This window comes from Filicampus tigris, chromosome 8 (assembly GCF_054856515.1).
Source record: "Filicampus tigris isolate MCC_2025a chromosome 8, RoL_Ftig_1.0, whole genome shotgun sequence".
In the NCBI taxonomy this organism is placed as follows: Eukaryota; Metazoa; Chordata; class Actinopteri; order Syngnathiformes; family Syngnathidae; genus Filicampus; species Filicampus tigris.
The window spans coordinates 20,564,672-20,590,335 of NC_141224.1; the positions used below are offsets into that span (position 1 = coordinate 20,564,672).

At 41.3% G+C, this 25,664-nt stretch overlaps 1 protein-coding gene and 1 long non-coding RNA gene across 28 annotated transcripts in view; one reads left to right on the top strand and one right to left on the bottom strand.

Moving 5' to 3' along the window:
* Nucleotides 1-25,664, bottom strand: part of rims2a (regulating synaptic membrane exocytosis 2a) — a 146,446-nt gene that overhangs the window by 60,522 nt on the left and 60,260 nt on the right. For all 27 annotated transcript variants that reach the window (XM_086039304.1, XM_086039293.1, XM_086039291.1 and 24 more), the window contains one exon: nt 8,016-8,956. In XM_086039304.1, the coding sequence (XP_085895430.1) occupies nt 8,016-8,956 (941 nt within the window). The remainder of the gene's footprint in view (nt 1-8,015; nt 8,957-25,664) is intronic.
* Nucleotides 12,303-23,792, top strand: LOC147144029 (uncharacterized). The gene is made up of 4 exons (XR_015087980.1): nt 12,303-12,539; nt 22,402-22,527; nt 22,622-22,752; nt 23,021-23,792. It is a non-coding gene; the product is annotated as an uncharacterized LOC147144029 (long non-coding RNA).

The following is a 25,664-nucleotide window of genomic DNA, read 5'->3' on the forward strand; positions in this document are numbered from 1 at the left end:
CTCTTTCAACTAAGCGTTACTTTCCCTACAGCGATGCCACAGCGAGTCACTCGCATGAAATAACATACGATGGAAATAAATGTACACCATTAATAGTACTTTTACCAAATCCAAAACTAATTAAAGATTTCCAAAAGTCCAAACAAAATGTAAATGGATGACTCTTAGAGATAAAAATAAATATAAAAACAGTATGACAAAAGGGCAACACATTACAATCACCATCCTGATTGTGTATGTGGAGATGCTACACTGGGGATGCTGCTTTATGTAATATGATGCTTTTTTTAATATGTAACTTAATCACCATCCTGATTGTAATGTCTTGCCCTTTTGACATACTCAGGTAAATGTTCAGATGTGACAGAGGCAGAAATTAAGATTAATACTTTGTCACTGTCTGACAAAAAATACATATTTTTGTTTTTCGCAGGAGCGCAGACAGTTTAACAATACATTTTCAATTGGCAATGGAAACGAAAAATCGCCAAAACCAAAGAACAGCCTCTGTTATCACTGTTTATAGTTATAAATGAGGGCTCTGATGAGTTGTTTACTTTGAGCCACTTCAGTTCCTTTGTGCTTATATGCATGGACGGTACAGAAAAACATGTTTCCACAAAGTTCACAATGTCATCAAAGCAATGCATTTGCACCAAAATCTACGTAATAGCAAATTGTCATTTTTAGAGGTTGTCACACATGGCCTCATGTTCGGGGGTAGATAGTGATGTCCAAGAGCCCACCCACAGCGGCCAACCTAACATAATTTGCAATCTGAGATCTTCTTTTAATGTGTTTTAAATGTACTTTGGGTACGCCAATTTCCTGCATCTACATGCCATGCAGACCGCGCCTCTCTTTCTGTGAATTTAAATGAAAAGGTGGAAAGCAGCTTCTATGGATGGCAAAAAGATAGGCTGCATTCCCGCCCACAGTGGGGGTGTCAATGACGTAAACGCCCCCTTTCACCTGCGTGAGTGTAGGAAAAACCTAAAAAAAAAATCCTGCACTTTGCGCTAGACTTGGGCTGGGCACAAAAATAGGGCGCCAAGCCTTAGTTGTGGCGCAGGTGGTTCAACGCTATGGTGGATTTGATGAAGCGCAGTGAGACTTTCTTCCGCTGATATCATTGTATTTCATTCATAAATATGGCTACTGTGGTACAGTGTTGATGCCCAAAAGGCACAGACAGCCTCTGTTTAACTGCGTCGTTCTACAAAATTGCTAAAACTTCATCTGGCCCTGCCCCTTGCACAATGAAAATAAGACCCCAAGACTCTACTATGAAAGGTATAGCACCTACGGTATCTTACAATCATACTACTATAGAGTATAGCGATACTACTATTTTAAACATAATCAAGCTACCATCTGTAAAAGTTAAGACGCTTCTATCTTTTCATCATCACAGCAGAATCTATAGATGTGGAACGAGGGGGGATCTGTTATCATGTGCAACTCGGGTTTCAGATAACAGTAGCACACAGGCTAAACTGACCTCAATTTAAAATGCACAAAGGGCAGCTATGAAAGATGAGCTTCTGATGATTATTATCATTGATGGGGAATACCCATGGTATGGACATAGTTATAAGAGCAGTTCACCAACTAAGAACCATTCAGTGGCCATAGCTCATTTGTGACCACTGTCCAATGTGTCTGCCAACAGATTAGAAACACGTTTGAGTTTTCTAAGGTATGTTAATTCGCAGAGCAGAAAGATGAAGAACACGTAGAGAACAATTTCTTTCAAGAGGATTAAAAACTTAACTAATTAATACTGCATCCAAAGGTCGCAGTAATGTTCTCAAAAGAGAGCAATATGGTGTTGAAGATGACAAAGGAATAAGGGCAAGAGCGAGAGAGTGAGAGAGAGAGACAGAATTACATTTTGTTCTCATTTAAACATGACAGATGATTAGGGGTGACTTTTCGTATTCAAAATGCATGTGGAGCACTAGCTATTGATAGCAATTCTGTGTACTTAAATGAAGTCAGTTAAGCTGTAGTGAGTGCTAGATGCCCCTTCCTCTGTGGCAGTGGCATCAAGACATATACACAATTACTTGCCCTAAAAGAGCTGTGCATTGTAAGAACCTCTACAGGACTTCTAGTCGGGAGAGTTGATGTAAAGACCTGGAAATGGCAAAGAGACAGACAGACAGACAAGATGGACATTGCGATAAGGTGGAGTACATCAGCCAGGAGGAGTGGCCCATAAGCTTAAAAGTATATTAATATAGTGTGAAATATTTATAATTTATCAGTAATGTTAATGGTTTGTTTTCACAATAGAGTCCTGAGTTTTGACTTATAAATGTTCTCAAAGTTTTGTGTCAAAAAAAGATCTCTTCAAATGTTTCCTTTCCCGAAAGCAGGCACTGACGAAGGTCACTACTTACTCTGACGCAAGTAAATTTCATAGTAAAAGTGTGGCATACTGTATTCTCAAAATGGATCTCTATAGAATTCACACGTCTCACAAAAACGCAAACGATTTGGAAATTAGTGTCACCCTCAGATTTCACCCAATCGCGCCTCTTTGGTGGTTACGCAGGGTGGGGGTGTCAGAAGCTGAGACGGGACAATCGCCATACTTTGAAAGTGCACGTGAAAAGCACGTAAGGAATTCATTTCAGCGCAAACGGGAGAATATGCCCCATAGTGTGCTCAAACCAAAGATCCATAAAAGCTAATTGTTATGAGACTTAACAGTATTTGTCTACTCCAGAGTTGTGAGAAAGGATCATCATCATAATCATCACCACCATCCATAAAGCCATCAGTTGTTAGTATGAAAACAAATTATGCATTTTGATAAAACACTTTGAGTGTCCCTTGACAGGCGTTAGCCTCTGTGACCCTCTAACAACAGCTGACAACAGTGATTATCCTCCCCAGCTGCTTTTGTGTCAGCAGTATAAACACTGGAGAGTATTTCAGCATGGCAGACAAACTCCATTGAACAAATCCCTTGCCCGAGGCCAGACTTTTTATCTGGGAGATGAAAAACTCACATCAGGACTGTCAAAACACATTATACTTGATCAATTCATTAACCCATAAGGTGTTTGGCAAGACCCGTTTGCTCCAGTACATCAAGTAAGGACAGCTGAGTTGAGGAGGACATTGACTGGCGCAAACAAAGCCCTGACCTCAACCCATCTAACATAACCCTAACCAATTTGCGTTGAACAAGAACAGATGTTCTGAACAGACCTAACACTTTAGTATTTGAACTTACACGTGGTCACTGAACCATGAGAATTGTAGAAGTGGTACATTTGCCAGAATTCGGTGTAGGGCGGCAGTGTAATCTCTACTCATTAACGATGTGAATGTGTGTCTGTCCGACTGGCAACTAGTCCAGGGTGTAGTCTGCCTTCCGCCCGAAGAAGTCAGCTGAGATAGGCCCAGCTTCCAGCGTCCCTGAACAGTCTAAAGTAAAAAAATAGGGCGGATGGAAGTTCTTCTGGATGAACGGACCAAATAAAATCTTACAAACACACAAAAAACTTCACCAAAGTCTTCACAGAAGAGTGGAAGCTGTTATCATTCCAAAGCAGACTCACACATGCAATTTTGTACTGAATCTGCCTGTCTTGTACTGACTTTTACATACTAAATTACCTACCTGAAGTGATTTAAGTGCATAGACACACACGCACAGAATCTAACATATAGCCACTACTGTACCGTTTTTCCAAGGCCTTCATCTACATCTGCTAAAACAAGTGGGCACAGGTGTCAGTACAGAGGGCCATGCATTATTCCTTTCTCTCCTCAGGCTTTATTAAGAGTGGCACTCCAAAACTGGGCACCAATCCCCTAGGCAAAACTAGGCACTGTGTGGTTTTTACGGGAGGCGGAAACTCATCACGCTAGTGAATTGTGAGCATCAGCAGTCTACGCCCAGCCCTGCCTGTTCGCCCCGGCTCCTCGGTAGCACAAAGTGCTGATTCAGGATGAAGGCAGAGTGCAGGCGGTGGTGGAGTTCACCAACAGCATGCTCTCCATCACTTTGACAGCTCAATAAAAAACAGTGTAAACTATTAATTGGATCATTAATTATTGATGGTGGTTTTACTATAGCTCAAGAGGCGCCGGAAAGAGGCATGTGTGAAACAAACAGTGTACAGTATGTTACCAGGGCGATGATGTCACTGATAGTGACTAATTGCGAGAGATCACACTATACATTTTAAAATACTACTACTATCTAAACTAATGTCGAAGAGTTAGCCCCATTTAACTGCACATGCTTGGTCGCAGGGAGCTGGAGCCTAATTCGAGTGATTTACAAAAGAAGGCGCACTTCACCCTGTACTGATTGCCATTCGCTTATATCCAGAGAGACCACCAATCACACTGTACACAGTGTACACACTGTCACTGGTGAAGCAAGCGAACCAGTACACTATCAGCCATTGGTTGAAGAAAATGGTTTCGAGTTGTCTAACAGCTAAACTGGGTTGCAAAAACGGATTTCCATAGTCATGAATCATTATGAATGTTTAGCTATCACTGCACAAAGCCCACCTCACTGCTGTAGTTAGCCAACCAGTCACCTTTTCTGTTTGTTCTGCACTATTATGAGACTGCATGTCAGGGGAATCAAAAACGAGTAAAACACAAGGAGAAGTTCATAGCGGTAAATCGGTAACCAGCTCTCACAGGCACGAGCCAGACCCTTTGCAGCTGGCACAACGTCTGGTCTCCGAACTCCCCTTCTTCTCATTCCATCAGTCTCCTCCCTCCAGGAGCACCCTTGGGCTTTAGTAGGTTGGACAGTATAAAAAGCGCCCTGCTTAGCCTGCTATTACATCTCATCTCCTCACCCTGGCAAGCTGAGTGTATAAACCCTGAGATGCTGACAGACCACATATGGCCAAAAAGTGCTTTGCGCCCTCTTTTCTGTCTGGCCTTAGGTGCAGGTTGATTGTTTTGGTTTTGCTTCGGCTGCAGAACAAAAGAGTCAAGGTCAATTTTTGGTCCTAGTGGTGAATGACAATCATGGTCAATATCATTGTGCAGATCATTTAAAAACAGGTGCCTCAATGGCTTTCCTGTTACCTTGACAATTGTTATAACTAACTACACATCATTATTCTGTATTTCAATAATAACAATATGCATTATTAATATGTTATCAAAATGATTCATTTTGTTCAGTTCATTTTTTGGGGGGGGGGTATCAAACTTGCAGCAAGCATGCAATGGCAACAGCTGGATCAATAAGTAAAGGAGCCAATTATAAAATAAAATAAACCCATGTACATTGGTACAGAAATTTTGTTTCTAATAGCATGCAGTTTAAACCCTACTTTTGTTTTCTGACTCACTCCTACACAGGCCGGCATGTGGATGTGGCAGACACATACAGGCGGAAAACCAACACAAAAGCTAACCCAGAAACAGCCTGACTTCTTCTCTACTTTTTTAGTGGCTACCTGGAAAGCACCACATCAATAATGTACCACCAGTTCTAGGCTGTGTCTGTCAGGGAGCACAACAGTTACATAACAGAACAAAGCAGGATTAAGACTAAATTAGGGTTGAACAATTTTGGAAAATGATCTAAATGTGATTTTTTTCCCCCTCAATTTTGCGATTGTGATTTAATAAGCGATTGCTTTTCCCAGGGTTCTTTTCTAATGCATTTTCCTCAAACACAAGCTAGCATGTATACTGTATGTACCGCTTATCCTCACAAGGGTCGCGGGCGTGCTGGAGTCTATCCCAGTACGGTTCGGTACGTACCTCGGTATGGGGGTCACAGTTCGGTACAGGTTCTGTCCAGCAATAAGTTTCAAATGCATAAGACTAGTTTTTTTTTTTTTATTTAGTTTTAACAGAGAGCAAGTTGAAATCCAATTTGTTATAAAGCAAAAAAAAAACTCCCCTGCTATAAAAGCACAAAATAGAATAAAACCTTGCGCATTAGGGTTGTTCATAAATAATAATAATAATAATAAAGTGATTAAAGACAGGAAAACACCCTTTTTGGTATGGATAGAATGAGGTTGCAGATAAAGTCAGGTAGCAATTGCCAACTAGTAACTTTTGACTTCATATTAAGAGTTACGGCGCAGCAGAGGACAGCTCATGCTCCACCACGGCTCTTGTATATGCTAATATGCCAATATGCGCCCGGGATGGAACATTGTAACGGGACTCCAGCACGTTTAATAAACGATTGAAGCCCGGCTCCTCTACTAAAGCATATGGGCGTATAGATGTTGCCATGTATAGGCCGATTGCTACTAATATCTTTGGCTCAGTCTGCTTTCACATCTCTAGGCTGCTTAAAAGTAGCGGGGATAAGTCGTTGATGTTGAGCGTTGAGCTTTCTTTTTTCGACCCCCGCTAACTGTATCGGGGTGATACCGTCTTACATGTGTTAGCATGTTTGAAGTGTTACCTCCAACATACCGCACGGAGGTCGAACAACGCCGACACAGTCCTTGTTCGCTCCACCGCTCGCAGCCTGGCTCTCCATCGCCGCCGTATGGAAGCCGTACACTATACAAACGGCTGATTTCTATAGTGCAGACGGCTCCTCTAACTCCATGCTTTCTCCTGCACTTGGCTGCACTTTGTCTTCAACATTTGTTTTGATCTATTCCTTCTCCGAACAACAAATGTGGCGGTCGCTTGGTCTCAGGCGTTGACTTTTTTTTTTTTCCCCATCAGACGTATTCGTGTGACTGCGTGCGCTGACCCCTGAAGCCCGTACGAATACAAAAACCGTTATACCCCTAATATATATATACATATATATAGTCCTCATACAGTCCTCATTTTACGAGTTCCATTCCTACACTGGCGATGTAACACGAATTTCCCATTAAAGTCGAAATTTACGTCAAAATACTTTGTATAAAAAACCTAAAATGCATTAAAATAAAAAGCAAAAGATTCTGTACTTAGCATTACTGCTGAGAAGTTGATGGAGAAGGAAGAGAGGAGGGCGAAAAAGGCAAAGATAGTGCCGGCGCGCAAAGAGAAACGATGGAGACACTCTGCGCATGCTCAACCGCAAGGAATGCTGGTCTTTGTAGTACAGGAAGTGCTTGTATGCGGAAGTTTGTTGTTTGGCGCGAAACCCATCGCAAATACACAAGCGAAGGTAAACAAGCTCAAAGACGCAGCATAAAAGCACACTTTTGGAGCGAAGAGGAAACCGGCTGCTTCATTCATGTGGTTGAGTGACATGAATATCAGGTGTTTTATTGACAGTTGAAAGTAACAAGCGGCATCCATTTGAGTCGTGACGCCATGCGTCGCCGTACACAGTGGGTTTTTCAAATGTAGAAGCAACACTGTCCGCTCAATCATGTAAACGGAAACGGAATATTCAGAAAGTTTCAGAAATCTGAATTTTGACTTTAACCCGAATACTGACTGCACGTAAAAGCAGTCACTATGGTGCTGGGGACAAAATGAAGGAGGAGGCACAGGCGTCGTAAAGTCGAAACGTCGTAGGTCGCGTACGTCGTAATTCCTGCCCGACTTTGTAAATGGATCTTGGCTGCACAAAAAAAAAAGTCATTTCAACAGAGGTTCACCCCCCCCCCCCCCCACACACACACACACGCACTCACATAGACTCACTGTTTTCCATTTTTGGTGTTCATGGCCAGTTTCTATAGTGATAGAATGTCAAGTATAAGTCACATTCTTATATTAAAATGCATAATTATTCAACAAAGGGATGTTTTGTTTTTTTGGGGGGTAAAATGGAAAACAATGAGCCCTTAACATACTTTACAAAACAGAGTAAAGGTTCATCATACAGATAAAGCACAGACTGAAGGTTATACCTGACAGATAAAGCTACATCAACACAATCAATCACATACGTGAAACAACATTAACCAAATCTGCCTTCTCTGGGGAAAAAAGCAAATTATGTTGATAGAATTTGAATGGAGTTTAGATTACAGTTGCGGGGGGAAATGCATATAGTACAGTAAATACAGAAAGAGTGAGCTAAAGGGGTGTTTACGTACCTTTCTCACTGACTGACTCACTCTCTATCTCCACATCCTCACAGCTGGTGTACTCCGGCGTAGTTGCCAGCTCCTCTTCTGAGCTGCTCAGTGACACCTGCCGCATCTTCCCTCCCTTTTTTGTTTTGTGGGGCTTGGGGGGCGGAGGACGTACCGACTCCGACTGATCCGAGCTCAGAGAGTCATTCCTCAACATGCTTTCCATCTTCTCCCTCTTGGTCTTGCGAACAGCTGAATTGGGGTCCAAGTGATGTTGCTGTCTCCTCATAGAATCCCCTCCTCCGCCCATATCACCTCTCCGAAGATCCCCAGATAGTACAGGGCTGCGGTGGGGTGTTGGGGGGCTGTGGTTTGATGTTCTGTGGCCCCCAAGGCCCGGACCCATGGGGCCTGGCGATGAGCGGTCAACAGAGTAAGATCGCTGTCCCACCATAGGCGGACGCCGCTCGGTGAGATGTTGACGGGACAGCCGAATGGGAGCCGGCTCATCCTGCTCAGTGTAAGCTAACGAGACATCACTGTGGCGTCGCTCATGCCTCAGGCGGCCCACCTCCGCATGCATTCTCATCTGCTCTTCGTAGGGCTGCGGCTTAACAGGATAGCGTGCCAGGTTGGGGTCGCTGCGATAGCGTGTCTGGAACTCCTCCTGCCGTTGTCTCTGGCGCTCATATTCGTTGTGTGGCCCATCTAGCTCCTGGTCCAGAGGGTATTCCTGGGAGTGCCAGTGTCCAGGACCCTGCCGGTCTCTGTAACCAATCCATGCTGCATTTACATCCGGATACAAGTGTGGGCCCCGCGGAGCCCGCCGGGGGTCCCCGTCCCCATAGTCAGACGGTGATCTGGGCATGCTTCCGTCTGTCGGGGCATACTGTGAATGGTCGCCCCCCTCCCTTTGGTCGTATTTTTGGTTTGGATCCCTGGATGCAGATGGACTTCGTTTCCTGTGGATCAGAAGAGTACAATTTGTATGAAATTAATAATTGCTGCTTCCTTTAACATGTTTATTTGTGATCAAATCCTGTTTGTCTGTGGATATACAGTATGACACAGAGTAAACATAATGTTTCCGATACAGCTGTTTTTTTTGTATAGAATTACTCACATGGTGCTTGAATAGTTATCATGAATTATGTTTTTATGTTAATCAAGGCGGAAAACAAAGTTGTGTTTGTTCATGAGTATGCGTGTGCAGGCAAATTAACATTGAGAGAGAGCTTATCCATACGCCATGTGACAAAAACTCAGTAGAATGCAATTACACTCGAAAAACATGGGTTAAGAAATAACACAATTTTGGGTCAAAAATGGACTGATCCACTATTTGGGTCAGTTTGCCCAACTTACCCGAAAAATTTGGTACATTGCACAAAACAACCCAAAAAACTGGACTGTTTTGTATAAAACAACACGAGAAGGTGGGTCAAATTGACCCAATTAGGGGATCGGTCCATTTTTTAACCCAAAATGGTGTTATTTTTAACCCAAATGCTTTTAGAGTGTACGCTTCACTCTAAAAACTGGTAAAAAAAAAAAATCCAATTGGGGTGAAACATGTACCGTATTCAATATCCAATACTCATGTCAATTTTTTTCTTCCAGGAAATGTAGATGTTTTGTATAAAACAACCCAGAAAGTTTTATGGGTCAGTCCATTTTTGACCCAACTGTTTTTATAGTATTGAATTTATATTGTCAGAGACAGATGACTATATACATAATCTTTCATTAAGAAAGCACCCATGAATACGCCACATTAATTTCTTTCAATGCTCATTGAGAATTACATTTTAATGAGTGACAAAGTATGCGAAGCATCTTAATTGTGTGGCAACTGAAATACATTTGAAAGATCAATCACAGCTGCCAGGATTGTTCTTGGGCCAAGATAAAGGCCATGTGTTATAAGTTGATCTATTGAAGGCATGATTGTGGTTGGTTGCACACTATTTTACCATAAACCATTCATGTTAGTGAGTAGTACATTTATACACAGATCAAAAGATCATAGATGTGATGAGACAGATGAGCCTCAACGTTTATTATAGGCCTCTGTGTTCGGCTTCCCGACACTATTGAATGCTGAAAAAGTGATAGTTGAGGCAGGGACAGAATGATGAATGTGCATGTAGTATGGTTCATGAACTACTGTACAGCTAAAATATGGGCCGTTTGAGAAGAAAAGAAGTTGAGCAATAGTGCAGTGCAAATGTGAATTGGAGTCACACTACTGAACGAATGCTTGAGAAAGCAGAAAGCTTTGATGATAACGGAATAGTTTGTTACGCTTACAGGTTTATGTGACACCACATAGACTGTATAGACCAGGAGTCAGAAACATGGTGGCTCGCAGGCACCAGGTAGCCCCCATGGATAACTTGAGAAGCCCGGAGGCCTGTTGTAAAAATAGCTCACCACTGATGTGAAATTGTGACTTTTTTGGAATGTTGTATAAGTGATCATCCGAACATGAAAACACACTGGCATTGATTTATAGAAATAGCATTACATTTTGATATTCATCTGCTGCCAAATTATTGTGAGAAATCATTAATATAGTGTCTTTACATAAATTAGTATCATTCATTATTGATAACTTAAAGTTGTACTCATAGGTTTACATACACTTAGGGTATGATTCAACAGTATATATGTAAAATATATGTACAATTTGTAAGAAAAAAGCAGAAGTAAAATAAAAATATATTTGTGAAAGATGTGCATCTCTTGAATAAAAGACAATTGAACATCTTGATACATTGGGTGGAATACGATTCAAGGGCAGTATGTAATTAAGTGGAACAATTCAATTTGGTTCGATTTCAGTAGGATTACCATTCGATTCAATATAGTACAGCTCAGTTTGAGTGGGTATGATACAAGACTTTCTTGTTATCATTCTACAACATGAATGAACTTGTCTGTAAATGGGTACTGTAAATGCGTCAGTTCCTTCAAAGATAGATCTCTCCAATAAGAGATGATTTCATACGTATCTTGATTATTATAGAGTGGAACTATAGAGTGGGAAAAAAACCCACGCAGGCACAGGGAGAACATGCAAACTCCACACAGGGATGCTGGAGCCGGGATCGAACCCACGACCTCTGAACTGTGAGGCGGACGTGCTAACCAGTCGATCACCGTGCCACCCTTCAATCAAAACCAATTTTCCAATTATTTTTTGTTATAATAATAATGATAATAATAATAATAATAATCATGATAATAATAATTAATTAACTAATAAAAACAGTATTAATTTATTAGCAGCATCATTTTAGTGGGTCACTTTATACTAAGAAAACAAAAGGTAATTTACAGTCTGCCGTATGAGTATCCAATGCCAAAGACAGTCCCACTCGTTACTCAGCTGTAGCTGAAAGAACAAATGAGTGGTTTGCTACATTATTCATGAATGGCACCCTGACAAAAAGTAACCTAAGTTCATTCAAACAGCAGCAGGAATAATAAACATGGAATAGACTTTGGATGGAGAAACCGTGGTACCAGAGCGTTTGTAATGCACATGGCATATGGGTGATGAGCTGACTCTGGTGGAGTTATCTTATATTGTCTGATGTGTTTGTGTTGAGATGTGCACATATTTCTGTTTGTTTTATTTTCTGCTTAATGGAATTCTTACACTGTGGCCGACTCAGTCTTCATTACTTCCTATTATCCTTCCCAATGAGGTGATGTTGAAAACCCAAAGGACACAGCTGTACTAGATGGGCGATATTTGAAACCTTAGCATTGAAGAGCTGAACCACATCTAGGCAAACATATCACTTCCCCGCTCTCATTTAGTCTTGTGTTTCCTTGCTGTCTAAACAGAGACTCGTCATTCAGCTAGCAAACAAGCTAACAATGGCCATCAGCATGCATGAATACCACAGGTGCTAAAGCAGCTTTTGGCAAGTACCGAAGAACAATGGCCCGGCAGTGTAGCAACTTCTATGCTATCAGTTCATACTCACTGAAACACACACATAAAAACAGAGTACAATCATCTGACAGTCTAGGTACATTTGTAAGAATCTTTCAAGGGAACAATGACAGTAAACCATGTCCTCCAGCTAAAAATGGATCCACTGTATGAGGTTTAGGCATGAAGTAGCAGGATGCCTAAAATGCAAGACTGAGGTCTGACTGCTGCAGCAATTGAGTCACAAAGCACACAGCGATGTTCCCCCTCCATCACATCCCCTTATAAGGCAAGATGCAGATGTGATGTCACTATAGGCTGAGACACAGGTCAGAGAAGGAGGCGGGTTGTATACAGCAGATCAGACAGGAGTGAATTATCGCAACAGACGGACAACAGAAAGGCATGTTTGCAGTCTGCAATTCATTGAGTGGAAATAAAATCCTATCCTATTGTGAGTTAATTACATAAATCCTCAGCTGTGACACTGCATTGACCGTGTGACATCATTAATCAGTACAGAAGGACAATGCTAACAATAACAAGGATGGAAGCAGGGAAAGTGGCACTCCTACACGACAGGCGACAAAATTGACCAGGTATTGGGTGTGAGCATCCTTTGAATGTAAATGATTACAGGTCAGATTCCTGTTCTTTGATTCAATTACGGTTCCAAACAATTCTCAGTTCCGATATTTTCTGTAATTCAGTCATGTTTGCTGCCACTTATTCTAACATTTCCAATTCCATCAGGGCCTCAGGATGAATGTTAAGGTTTGATTAAGGTGTTAAATGCTGTATTTGTCGACTATTAGATGGGCAGTGCATATATATAATGAATATAATACTGTAAATTGGGCCAGTACCTTTGATCCTATAATTTCTTCTGACGCTACCGTTCTTCTGTTTAGTATTATTAACACAGTCTTTGCTAATGCTGACTAAATGCATTGAACCTGGGAGTTTACTCCTGCCACAGCTCACAACCAAGTTATCCAACATTTTTAATGCTCCTCTGCATATCTTTTGTTACAATCATGACTACATAAAACTCTAAGATTATCATGTGATCCCGAGCATACAAATGCTTTTGAGGAGATCTCCGCACAAACACAAGAGCAGTGTTGATCAACCCAGACAACCCAGGTTCACCACCAAGGAACAGAACCATATTCTTGCAAACACCCTTTTTGCTGTTGTTGCTTTTTCTATTGATGATAAGAACCCCAGCAGCAGAAATACATGAATGCAGTTTGACTCTTTCAAATTGCCTGTGTGACGTCAGCTCTTTGCTCTCTGCCTATCCTGCTGCTGGGGAGACATGTTATCTAAAAAAAGCAAAATCATTCATTGAAAAAAATGCAACATCAGCCCAATAGGTATTGTGACAGCTCTACTTTCTGTGTACGGAGAGAAGTGAAATGAACACAAATGAGTGACATCCTGCTGGAGTTTTTTCTTTGAGAGGGAATCTGCTCTACTAATGACAACAATATGTCTTGGGAGGGTCACTGTTGAAACAAGATCACCAGAACGAAAGCAGCAAGCTAAATGTGCTTGTGTGAGCTAAAGCATTAAAGTCAAGAGAGCTAATAATGACTAATACATTTCCTTATATGCATCATGATTTATTCTTCCAATAACGCTAGCCACTGCATAATTATTAGACCCCTCAAAATAAAAGAAATACAGTATAGCAAGCATATCAGTGTTACCATGTATGATAAAACCATGGTAAGTCTCAGCAACTGCTGCTGTAGCATTAGCACGGCCTGCCTGCTTTTTTCCACCAGTCTGCTGCACCGACAGTTTCCTGCTCCTTACTGTATACGGCTGAATAGCAACATTTATAACGCTGCTGCAAAAGCTCCTAGAGGTCTTAAAGACAGCTCAGTTTCAGGACAAACATCGTCATTTGACTGCTACGAATGGCTAGAGGTCAAGCAGCAATGCTGCTCAGCCTGCCAGAAAGAACAATATGATCAATCACAAGCAGAGCAAGACATGCAAGATTATTTTATTCAGCACGAGGTCCTACAGGATATAGTTTCCTTAGCGTTATACAGATAACGTATGCTTGATACAGAGTCAATAGAAAGGACAAAGAGGAGGTTGAGATAGAGAGATTGGAAGTCCAGGTGGGTGAAAAATTCTCTACCTCATCATTTCCATGCATTATATTCATGCAAATACTGTACATGTCTCCCAGGCTTGGCACTTTGATGATGTAGCTAGTTTTCAGCGGCTTGGTTTGCGCTAGATCTGGTTTATTCTGTGGGGATGTGTGCATGTTTATTAAGATTGACTGCTTCTAGTCTGTAGTGATGCATTACATTCCAAAATTGATTTCACATCTGTTACTGTGATTGTCCAATCATGCTTCCCCATTCTGTGCCTCACCCTTCCCAAGAGGTTGGCTCTGAGCTGCAAGGGCCGATGGGTGAGGGTGGATGTGACGGCAGACTGATGTGCAGAATCACATGATGGCAGGAGGGGACATGTTGTTGACACAGCACTTACAAGGGTGGAGGTTAAGCAGGGCTGGCTTGCCCATTAGATGAGATAGGCAGACACTAATTTAAGATGCAGGCAGAGCGGCGGCTTACGCACTGTGCGTCACTTGCGATTAATTAACTGTTGGGTTAAATTTATAACGGTGGTAGTTGGATTTTGAATGGTGTAGGAAAATAAAATGAGTCCATGATTGAGTAACAAAATTAGAACTCATCAAATTGTTACTCGTGTCAACAAGAGGACGACAAGAACATGTAAATACATTAATTAATAAATGTTACACTGTAAAGTTAAAACAACAGTGACAGCCTTATTTGTTGTGGAGAAAAGTGAAATACAAGGGTGAAGCTTGGTGTTATTGAAATTTTTAAAAAATGTGTATTTTTATTTTCTAGTGTTATTTTTTTTCAAAGTTCTGAGTCTAACTCAATGCAAATGCATTGAATGCACCTCATTGCAAGTGACTAGGAGGGAAATCTCTTGATGAACTGTCAAACTACTGAATTCTAAATTAAAAAGAGACATAGGGAAAACTTTGCTTGATCATTGTGTAAAATCCTGAAAAAATATTCTGTGGATGAATGAAATTCTTTCAAGTGGGAAAGCTGCACATATTTACAATAACTTGACCACTGACCTTGAATATGGAACAGCTAACATAGATTGAAAATTAAAGCAATGCCCAATGAATAGTACTACAAATGATAATACCAAATACTTCCTCCTCTGACAGATTGGAATATTGCTCGCTCTCTGTGGGCGAGGGGCACATTGATGTGACATCAGAGAACATTGCAAACATGAAGAAATGACCGAAACTATCCCGAACTAAGGGAAGAAAAAAAGAGGAGGAAAAACGGGTGAAAGAGAGGTCAAGTTGTTGCTCCTTTTGGTTTGTCCAATTCTGTTGCAACAGCAAGTCACTCGCAAGATAGGTTTGACAGTAACAATGCAGTCATGAAATGAAGACAATGTTGTGTGACTTCATCTTCTAAATTAAAGGCCATGTTCAAAATGATACTATTCAAATTCTTTTATAAGCATATGTAAATTGTCGATGGAGGGAAATCTCACTGAGAGTGCCACATTGCAACAGAAATAGAAAAGGTCCTTTAAAAGCTATTTTGATCAATACGAAGGGCTTGACAATTCCAAAATCCTAAATGCGCACAAAACCATACTTTCTTTGGATAGGCATGCAAAGCATTACATAATGTTTAATACAGTACTTGTAATATTTTGACAAGTTATGCTGCAGAGTTGGACCTTCAAAAAACCTTCTTCACAGATGGAAAAAAAATCTCTTAGTGCTATCAAAGGATGCCCCTCCTCCTTCTCCTCAAGTACAAACTGTCCTGTGAAGATTTGTTCTTTATTTCCAGTCCTGCACATCAGGTCCACTTAGTGCCCACACTTGAAGCTGACACAGTTTAGTGACATCGGCTTCTGCTCCTTCAACAGTCATGCCACAGATATTAATGGTGCAAGACTGCAAGACTAAAGTTGGACAAGAAACTTTGAGGACACTATGTACTTGGGAGACTTAAAGAATCTGGTGTTGCAAACACAGTGAAGTTTTTGACAACTACTACCAACTTAAACCTCTCTTTCCACGCTCGGCTTTTAGTGCTGTAGCGTTTTTTTTACAGACATTACGGGTTGTGGTCACTATACGCGTAGGTTATTTAAACCATCTGAGCCTTAAATTTAATGGACTGATGAAACTTAGATGAACCTTTTTCCAAAATCATACCTTGAAGCAGAAAGAAACCACAAATAACAGATGTTAAATGGGTAGATCAAGAAAAAAAAAGCACCAGTTCATACCAAAATAAATAAGGCCCAAAACCAACTGTTCATCAGCAACAACCTCCAGAAGCCATCAGTGAAAGTGAAAAGTACTGTTTGCGAACGACATCATGACCTCAAGTACAGAGGTTACACCACAAGAGGTAAACAAGTTATTAGCATGAAGAATAGGAAGGCCAGGCTTGAATTTGTTGAAAAGTACAGAGACAAGCCACAAACATTCGGTCATAATGACAAAAAGATTACCAAAGAGAGGGAAACGCCACTTTAAAGTAAAACAAGGATACAACACGTATACTAGGGCTGCCAAGATTACCCCACTAGTCACGACGAAGTTGACGATCAAAATCATAGCCAATTAATTTAATAGTCGATGAATCGTTTATTCATGTATTTAGTTATTTGACGCTCTGTTTTTCTGTCGAAACTGTCTCGTCTCGAGCTTCAGCCGCTGGCTATATGGCTTGTCTGTGATGCATGCGCACAGTAGTGGTCATCCACAACGTAATGTAAACAGAAGCATTGTGGGTAATCCCGTGTCATGGTTAACTCGTGTTAGCAACAAAGTCCACAAATTTGGGCGCATTTCACCAAAAATACTTAATACGATGCAAACCGCCCTTTCAGGGCAACACGGCGATGATGAACGAGCATCTAAAAAGGAAGCATGTTGTGGCCGTTGCCTGATTTCATTTCTGACGTAGGGACAGTTCTACATGGAAGCTAGCCAGTATAAGCATGCACAGGGTACCATGTGTGTTTGATGTAACGTGATATCAGCCTAACATATTATAGCATCTACTATGGATGGATTACGGAAGCATTATTTAGTGAACTCAAGTTTATTAACAAACGAAACAGGTTGAACAGGAGCAGTACTCGCTACATTATCTCCATTCTCAGTCACTCATGGCCATGTACAGAGTGTTGCGTTTATTAGCTCGGACATAACAGCATTATGGAAAGGAAAGCTACCATGGAGAATCATCAACACGTATGAATGAGGGGGTAGTCATGGTATAACAAAAAGATTAGGGGTACACAAGCCCAAAAAGGGTAGGAACCACTGCTTAATAAGCGATTCCACCCAAATAGATGGAATGTTACGCAATATTTTCATTCGGTACATCAAAAACGATTTACAATAAAAAAAGATAACCCAAAAACACAAACATTGGCCCAACACCAGGGCTTGGCTCCGCAGGAACTTATAAAAGGCAAAGTTGGAAGTTGCCTTCATTTCTGTTGGCGCTGGCGCACATCTCATGTAATCCCGCTGTTGCGAACGACCCCTCCATTCGTCCCCACAAACGTTTGGAGACAGGAGCGCGCGCCATGCGGTTGTTGTTTCTGCAGAGCCAAGTTCTGGCACGTACCCGCACTTGTGTCCCGCATGCCCACAAACTGTCCCTGCTGTCTCTTTTTTTTCTGCCCCTTGCCTACGAAACTGTGCTGACGGACCGTGCTCTTGGCACGCAATGATTGGGCGGGGTCTGGTCAGTGTCAGATTTGGAGTGTGGCCACTCGCCCAGTCCAAGACACAAAACTAATTCATCTGATAATATGACAAAGCGACCATTGTGAACGACAAAAAAGTTGTGTACTTTGACCTGGGCATTAGAGGAATCCGCCAAATATAATTCCGTGGTACTGTCCACTGAAGACGTCTCCATAGAAATCTGCAACAACGATGACGAGTCTGCCTCCCACCAACAACAACTTCTTTCCTACCCCTCCTCCACCGTCGACATATGCACATTGACTTCTCTTTAAAGGCAAGTTAGACTTAAGTTGCGCGCCGCAGATCAAACCTTGACAAGTGTCTCCACCAGACATGTCCAGCTCCGGTCCTCAAGGGCCGCTTTCCTGCCTGTTTTCCATCTGTCCCTACTGCAAAACACCTGATTTAAATGATCAGCTCATCAGCAAGCTCTGAAGAACCTTGATAACAATCATGATCTGTTGAGTCTGGTTTGTTGCAGCAGGGATAGATGGAAAAAATGAAGACATCGCCCCTTGAGGACCGAGTTTGGACACTGCCACCTGCCGGCAGCGCTAAGGTACATTTTTGGCTTCACAGTGCACTTTGAAACCCTTTCCTGGCCAAGAGTAAATGTCATACACATTTATTAACTACATATATTAGGCAGGCTCTGGAATGTCAGCATGCGCTCTACATCGCTGATAAAACCCTTAAATTGGCAATATAAAGACAAACAGCGACGGCTGTTGTGTGAGGGAACTCACCTACTGCCTGCGCTGGCAATAAATGTGTGCATAGTCACTGAAGGCACTGAAAGTGCAATGCCCTTGTTCCCTTCTCGCCCATGTATTTGAATAGGAAATACGCAATTTCGGCTATTTTATTCATTTTAATGATGAAATCATTGACATTATTGGATTGGAAAAGAAAATCACTGTAAAGCACTGGTCAGATAAGTAACATGGAAAATAGTTTTCTGCAATCATTACTATTTTGGGTTTGTTAGTTTTTTTTATCTCTTCACATGCAGCAGAGGGAACAGGGAGGCTCTGCCTCCCCTGCCCGCATGTCCCGGGTAACACATCCTCCCTTCCATAAGGACACCAACCAGCACCTTGTTGTTTGTTCTGTGTATGGTTACAGCCTCTGCTCTGCACTGCACTGCCTGTTAGGTCTCCTTTTAAAGAAGAGACACGGCTAGCATTCTATGTAGGCCAAGCCCCAATAGACTATGCCATCAAGATTAGATATAAATCAGAGCTACACTGCTGCTTGCTATTCCTCTCTGCAGAAAAAAAGGTTAAAAGAGCAAACAGCATATGCACGCAGACATTTTTTTTATCAAACTGAAAAGGCCACAATGCACAAACAAATCACTTAGTGCTGGAATTTAATGCAATACTTGAGTGGAATAGAAAAACAGAGAGAGGAACACTAATTACTGTATGTATTTGATCTTAAATGTAATACCGACTCCTGTCAAAAAGTGAGCTAGTGTGTAATCTGAAGGGCCTGCAAGTAATTAAAAAACACCTCAGCAATCATTGGTAACATTAAATACTGTGTAATCAAATAACCTCTATGAGTAGGTACATGCAATTGGACATTGTGTGCGAGTTGACCTCATTGCAACATGGAAGGTATACTCAACCTCATAGGCATGCCTAAGAAAAACACATCCAACTTCTGGACAACATGCAGGTATTTGACTTGCATTTTTTGAGATTGGTAATTAAAACAAAAGCATCGAAAATAGGGCGGCACGGTGGTCGACTGGTTAGCACGTCCGCCTCACAGTTCAGAGGTCGTGGGTTCGATATCGGCTACGGCCTCCCTGTGTGGAGTTTGCATGTTCTCCCCGTGCCTGCGTGGGTTTTCTCCGGGTTCTCCGGTTTCCTCCCACATTCCAAAAACATGCATGGTAAGTTGATTGGACTCTCTAAATTGCCCCAAGGTGTGATTGTGAGTGCGGATGTTTGTCTCTATGTGCCCTGCGATTGGCTGGCAACCAATTCAGGGTGTCCCCCGCCTACTGCCCGTAGACAGCTGGGATAGGCTCCAGCACGCCCTGCTACCCTTGTGAGGATAAGCGGTATCGATAATGGATGGATGGATGGATGGCATCGAAAATAAATTGAGCCATTCCAGTTTCAGTGTCTGGAATATGTGTTGGCTTACTGTCATACAACCATACCTTGTTTAGCCTGGAAAAGAAAGCGGCCCACACACTTACTGCTGCTTTTGTTCCTCCCCCTTTTCAAACAACTGCCCCGAAAATACACAGGAGAACCAACATAAGAGAACCACTGAGACATTTTAATAAATATCTGAGGTGGCTGAAGTCAAGATTGTGACAATAATAACTGCTGAAAAAAATATATACATCAAAAAGGTGGAAAAAAAGGAAAAGAAGTTGAAAATCTGTTTGGAAATGCAGAGGCAATTTTAGCATTTTCTCTTCTGACTGCTTTGGGTCGATGAAAAAAGATGCCTTTGATAATGTGGCAATTTCACAGTGCATCCAATTCATCTCAATTCACTAAACATGTATATCATCATCACCGGTATGCTTTGACAATGTAAAGCAATAAAGACTGTGACATTATGCATGCATCTGTCTTAGTTGAAGGAAATGACATTTCCTACAATAGTTTAATTCTCTTGATTTGTAATGTAATACAACTCGCAAGCATGTGAAGTGACTCATAGCATGTCGGTTAAATTAGTGGGTGCAGCTGCAATGTGTGCCCAGGAAGAAATCACAATAATTCTGTGGTAATTCTGAAATTACTTTTTTTAAATAACACAGATTGCAAATACGATATGTATGTGCACTACGACAGATTAACAACTTTTACATTCTGAATGTATGTGGATGTGGAACAAGTGAGTTGATGATGACAATACATCACCACCAAAATCGTTGCAGTACTTTTTACTATACTGAAGTGTACAACAATTGAAAAAAAAATACTATGCAGCAAACGTCGAAAGAATAATGGTCCGGCAACAGCAAAGTATGTAACATTCCCGCAAATAACGTTTGTTATGACGACTGCCCCAAATGTTTGCTTTGTTGCCATAACACAACTTCTATCCCATGCAGGATAATATCAGTCACTTAAACAGTCCATTAGTTACTCTCAAATTTATCGGTTGCAGCACTTTAATAAGTAAGTGGCCAGTAGAATGTACTTCCCACCAGACAGTGTATACCAGCAGACTGCATAGACGGCAGGAATCATATCAAACAGACAAACAGATTTGCATTAACTTCTTGTGCATAGTTAATTAGTGCCACTGAAAGTCATCATTTTTACACATGACTTTTCTTTCTGAAAATGCACATTATACCTAGAGATCCTGCTTTCATGCCTGCTTCTTTGTCGAATACCTAGTGCTCATAGGGGTGGGCAATATTACTGAAAAGTATATCACAATATAAGTGTTTCATATTGGTCGACATCGATATATATTGAATTTTTTTTCTTTTTTTAAACTATTGAAAATAATGACCCGAAGAAAAATACATTTAGGTTATTTTATTTTAACATAATACTTAACGTTTAATAAGAGGTCAATGTAACTATGAAAGAGTGAAATAAACCTGTCGACAATCGACAATAAAGATTAAATAAACTCCATTTTAAAGATAATGTGCTGAGAAATGTTTTAAAAACTGTCACAATCTAAGTATTTCATATCAGTCAATTTTGATAATTATTGATTTTGTTTTAAACCTTACCTTTAAATAACAGTCAACTGTTTTTTGTACATTATGTAGTGTAATGTGCAGTTTGTCCTCCATCAGTGCATTGTAGATGCCTATTTGCATTAGGTCTACCCCAAAGCAGTTGTTGACACATATATTAGCCTTCATTCAATGTTCATCCAATGTAAGTGAACGAATACTCTTTTGCAGTGCATACATCATCGTTGACCAAACGTCTTAGGACTACTTTATCTTTTTAGCGGACTCATTATTGCCATAGTCCGTTCATATTTTACTTGCTTGATTTTACCTTGAGTGCGATGCCGGTGTCGGATAAGGCTAACTACTGCTAGCATGTCAAAGACAAGAACTCCTCTACTTGTACACCATGGCTCCATCCACGGGTTTTTAATAGGGTTATCATGCATAATATAATTGAATTGTAAGAGTTGTATTGAGTCGAGTGGTCATTTATTTGAGCAAAGTTACGGCGCTCGCTCGCGCGGACGCCGGGCCCGCAAGCGTAGCGCACGGCTGCCGGGCCCGCGAGCTGAGTTAACAGCTTCTTCTTGTTGGTTTAAATGCTTCTTCCTCGTTGGGTTTAAAAGCTGCTGCTTCTTTGGTTTGAACGCTTCTTCTTCATGTTTGGAGGCGGAAGCGCGCTGCCTACATCACGCACCATGCTGCGATCGGGTTTGTTTTTCTTTTTTCTATTGACCGTTTTATCGAAGGCATTTTCTATTGGTATCGTTCACGTGTCAGTCGCAATACATATCGATATCGAATTATCGGCCCAGCCCTAAGTGCTCATCAGGTATTCTCCTTTTGGTGTAATTGAATTACTCTATATTGAAACAAACATTGAATGGAATGTTTTTATTTCATTGTTCTCTGATACTAAAGAAAAATAATTCACCTTTTGTTCTTTCTCTCTCACACACAGGCACACACTAACAGGCACGCACCAACTCTTTTGGATTTGCTAAGTATGCAGTTTTCAAGTCAATGAGCAAGCTGCATTTGAAATCAGAGGTAGTGACGCTGTCTGGCTCTCTGGCGATACAAGTGGGTAGGTGATGAAAAAGCTGAGGGGTGAGTCAGAGGAGTCTTTAATAAATCTTGCCGACCAAAATAACATCCCCGGGGCTAAACTGTGTGGCTAGGCTGGGTTGGACTCCTCACACCGATCCATAAGCAAGGACTACGCAAGGTGGCTCTGTGAATGTAGGAGCAGATGAGCTGCATGAATTGAGATCCTGTCAGCGTGAAGTAAGGATACGGAGGTCTGATCAAGGTGAGAAGTGCTCCTTTGTTTGTACAATCATTTCTGACAAATGATGATGAGCTTCAGGTTAAACAGCGCTCCATGAGGAGATGGGGTGCAGCTGTCTGTTAGAGCACCTCACCATGTCTGCTTCCAAAGGGAGAATGAACCCATCATCTGGGATTAACACTGGCAGTCTAATATTCTTAAACTAAACCTTGTCACTCACTTAGCATTCTGAAGACATTCTTGACATTTCCACCTAATCTTGCTAATGCTCAGAACATTCATCTTTCAGGCCAAGAAAGCTGCGATCGAAAAGTGGAATTACAGCCAACTATTAATGTACGGTACATCCTAAGGCTGGGAAATTAGTTTGGGAATATTTTACAAACATACAGTATATTCCCTTTTGAGTTGGACAATTACTGTAAATCCTAATTGGGCATTCAAAACAAATGGGGGTCAGTACATGTCGATTGGTTGACTGCATTGCTTGATTCAGCATAGCATATCGTCGGCCACATAGAATAATTGCATAAATCGTATTTCAATGTTTTATGAAAACAAGAAGAAAACACAATTTTAAGGAAACATTAATATTTTTTTATTAATATTGTAACAAAACACTCAACCAGATGTGTGGCCACGGGAAAAAAAGGAAAAAAAAAAGCCTTCACTAATTGCTTAAAAAATAAACGTGACATAGGCAGAATGTGCCAAGATTTAGGCCCTGTCTACACGTAGCCGGGGTTTTTGAAAACGCAGGATATAAGCCTGCGGTTAGCCCTATCATCCACACGTCCCCGGAGTTTTTTCAGAGAAAACGCAAAACTGGCATTCGATATACGGCATTCTTTTCTCTTTTGTACAGATGCAAACATAAATTCACCAAAGTGTTTTTATTCTTCTAAATGTAACCAAGATGTGTAACTTGTCAACATTAACCAAATTGATTCTTTGCGTTTAACCTGAACCACTGTTTTCCTTTCCAACCCTTGAAGGGACACTTGATAGGATTGAACATTGGCACTTCTACAATAGGTGTCTGTAAAAATGTCAGCAATAAAATTCATGCCCCAGAAAAACTTAGTGATTTATTGTGTTTTTATTACTATATTCAGCACATCTTAATGATGCCCTTTTTTATGGGTGTGGCCTGCTTTTTTTTTTCATCCCAGCCTATCAACGTCATTGAAGGAAAGAGGCAAGCATTGTAATATTGTTACCTGGCTTTTTTGTCACATTCTGTTGTCACCTAGTGTTTGGAAACTGTGACCAATAGTCACCAAAATTCATATGCACAGCTCTACTCATGTCCACTTCAACCTATGAAAATATAAAAGCCATCAGCACAATATTTTGGATTTTATTGACATTAAATGTGTGCTCCTATGAGGAAAATCCATTATCACCTCCATAATGATACAGCCAAGGTTAGCGGTATGAAATTGTCTTAGGCCGATAAGAAGATAATTTCATATCGCCACCCTTGGCTGTATCAGCGGCCGGACGCTAATTGAACCCACACGGCTGCATTGGCGTTTGCCTGTTAGCTGAGGGTGGCTAATGGCTGCCTCCCTATGGAGTCAAACAAAACATTAGCATCGCTAAATGTTTGAGAACTCTTACCAATAAAAGCTGCTGTAACTTGACCCAGATGAGCCTATCTTCTCAGAATTTCGCACATTTGAAGATAGTCAAGGGCTGAAGACATTTACAAACATATTGTTCATCATACTGGTAGCGCCATCTAATTTTAAGTGGACTGGACACTATTTTCTGTCCATTAAATACAAAATCTGTTAAATCAGGATCCGTTAAATCAGGGTGCCACTGTAATTAGAGCGTCTGGGACAGTACCAATTGCTTTTAACCTAAAGGGGTGTGGGCAGCAATCCTAAAGTGTTAAACCTCACACTCATGTCTCCCTACACACATCAGGTGGTCTGCCTTTTAAGTTACACCTCCTACTGTATACTATGTCGGAAGCTGGCTATATCAGGCTTCAACTCAATACCTCTGTATCGTTATTTTACACGAAAGACAATGAGCCAGAAAAAAAGCTGTGAAAAAGACACGTGAGGTGGGCAGTGGAAAGCAGCTAATGAATGAGGCGCTATTTTCGTGCCGACCGCAAGTCTAGCTCAAAGTGTAGTTCTGACTGTGCGCATAGGTCGAGTTTTCTTTCCTGGTATTTTCCAAGACTTTGCACAGGTATAATTGGGCGTAACGGAGCATTTGCGCAGTTGTGCGCCATTGTGGGATGGAACAAGCCGACCCCTGGCCAATCGAAGCGCACTCCGCTCTTTCCCACTAAAATCTGCGTGGTGGAAGTGCACCAGTGCTTAACATTGCGGAAGTAGAAATTGACTCGCTGGGGTCCGAAAGATGAGATTGGTGCATGCAGAGTGCATTTGTACAGTATAAATTGCAAGAAAAAATCATATTGTTCTAATAATGTGCATAGAAAAAAAAATTCTCACTGAGATGCAGTGAAAATATGTTGTTCTTTTTTTTTCCATTGACAAATGCACACAATGTCAGTTTCTCCTAACCACTTCTTCGAATGAAAAAGCTGTTTGCTGCGACCTGTGTGCTCAGCAAAGGGACTTTTTCGCTTGTGCTCAGTGGCACTGACAAGTCAACGTCTCAATCGATGAGCCCACGTCCAGACCTTTGGTGAACACAAGTCAGAACAAAGGGCTGCGTGGGTTAATTGTAATTGTATAGGGCAGCATCGGTGACATATGCCTTAAAGCGGAAGTCAACACAAACATATTTTTTTCAAGAATATGTTCCCAGCAGGCCCACTAGTTGAAACACAGCATTCTGATTAATTTTGAGTTTGTGGAATATAAGTTAAGCAGCAAAATGCACTCGTTTTTAGCCATCTCTGGGGGGCGGCCATTTGGTCTTCTGTCGACACGGCTGACCTGTTT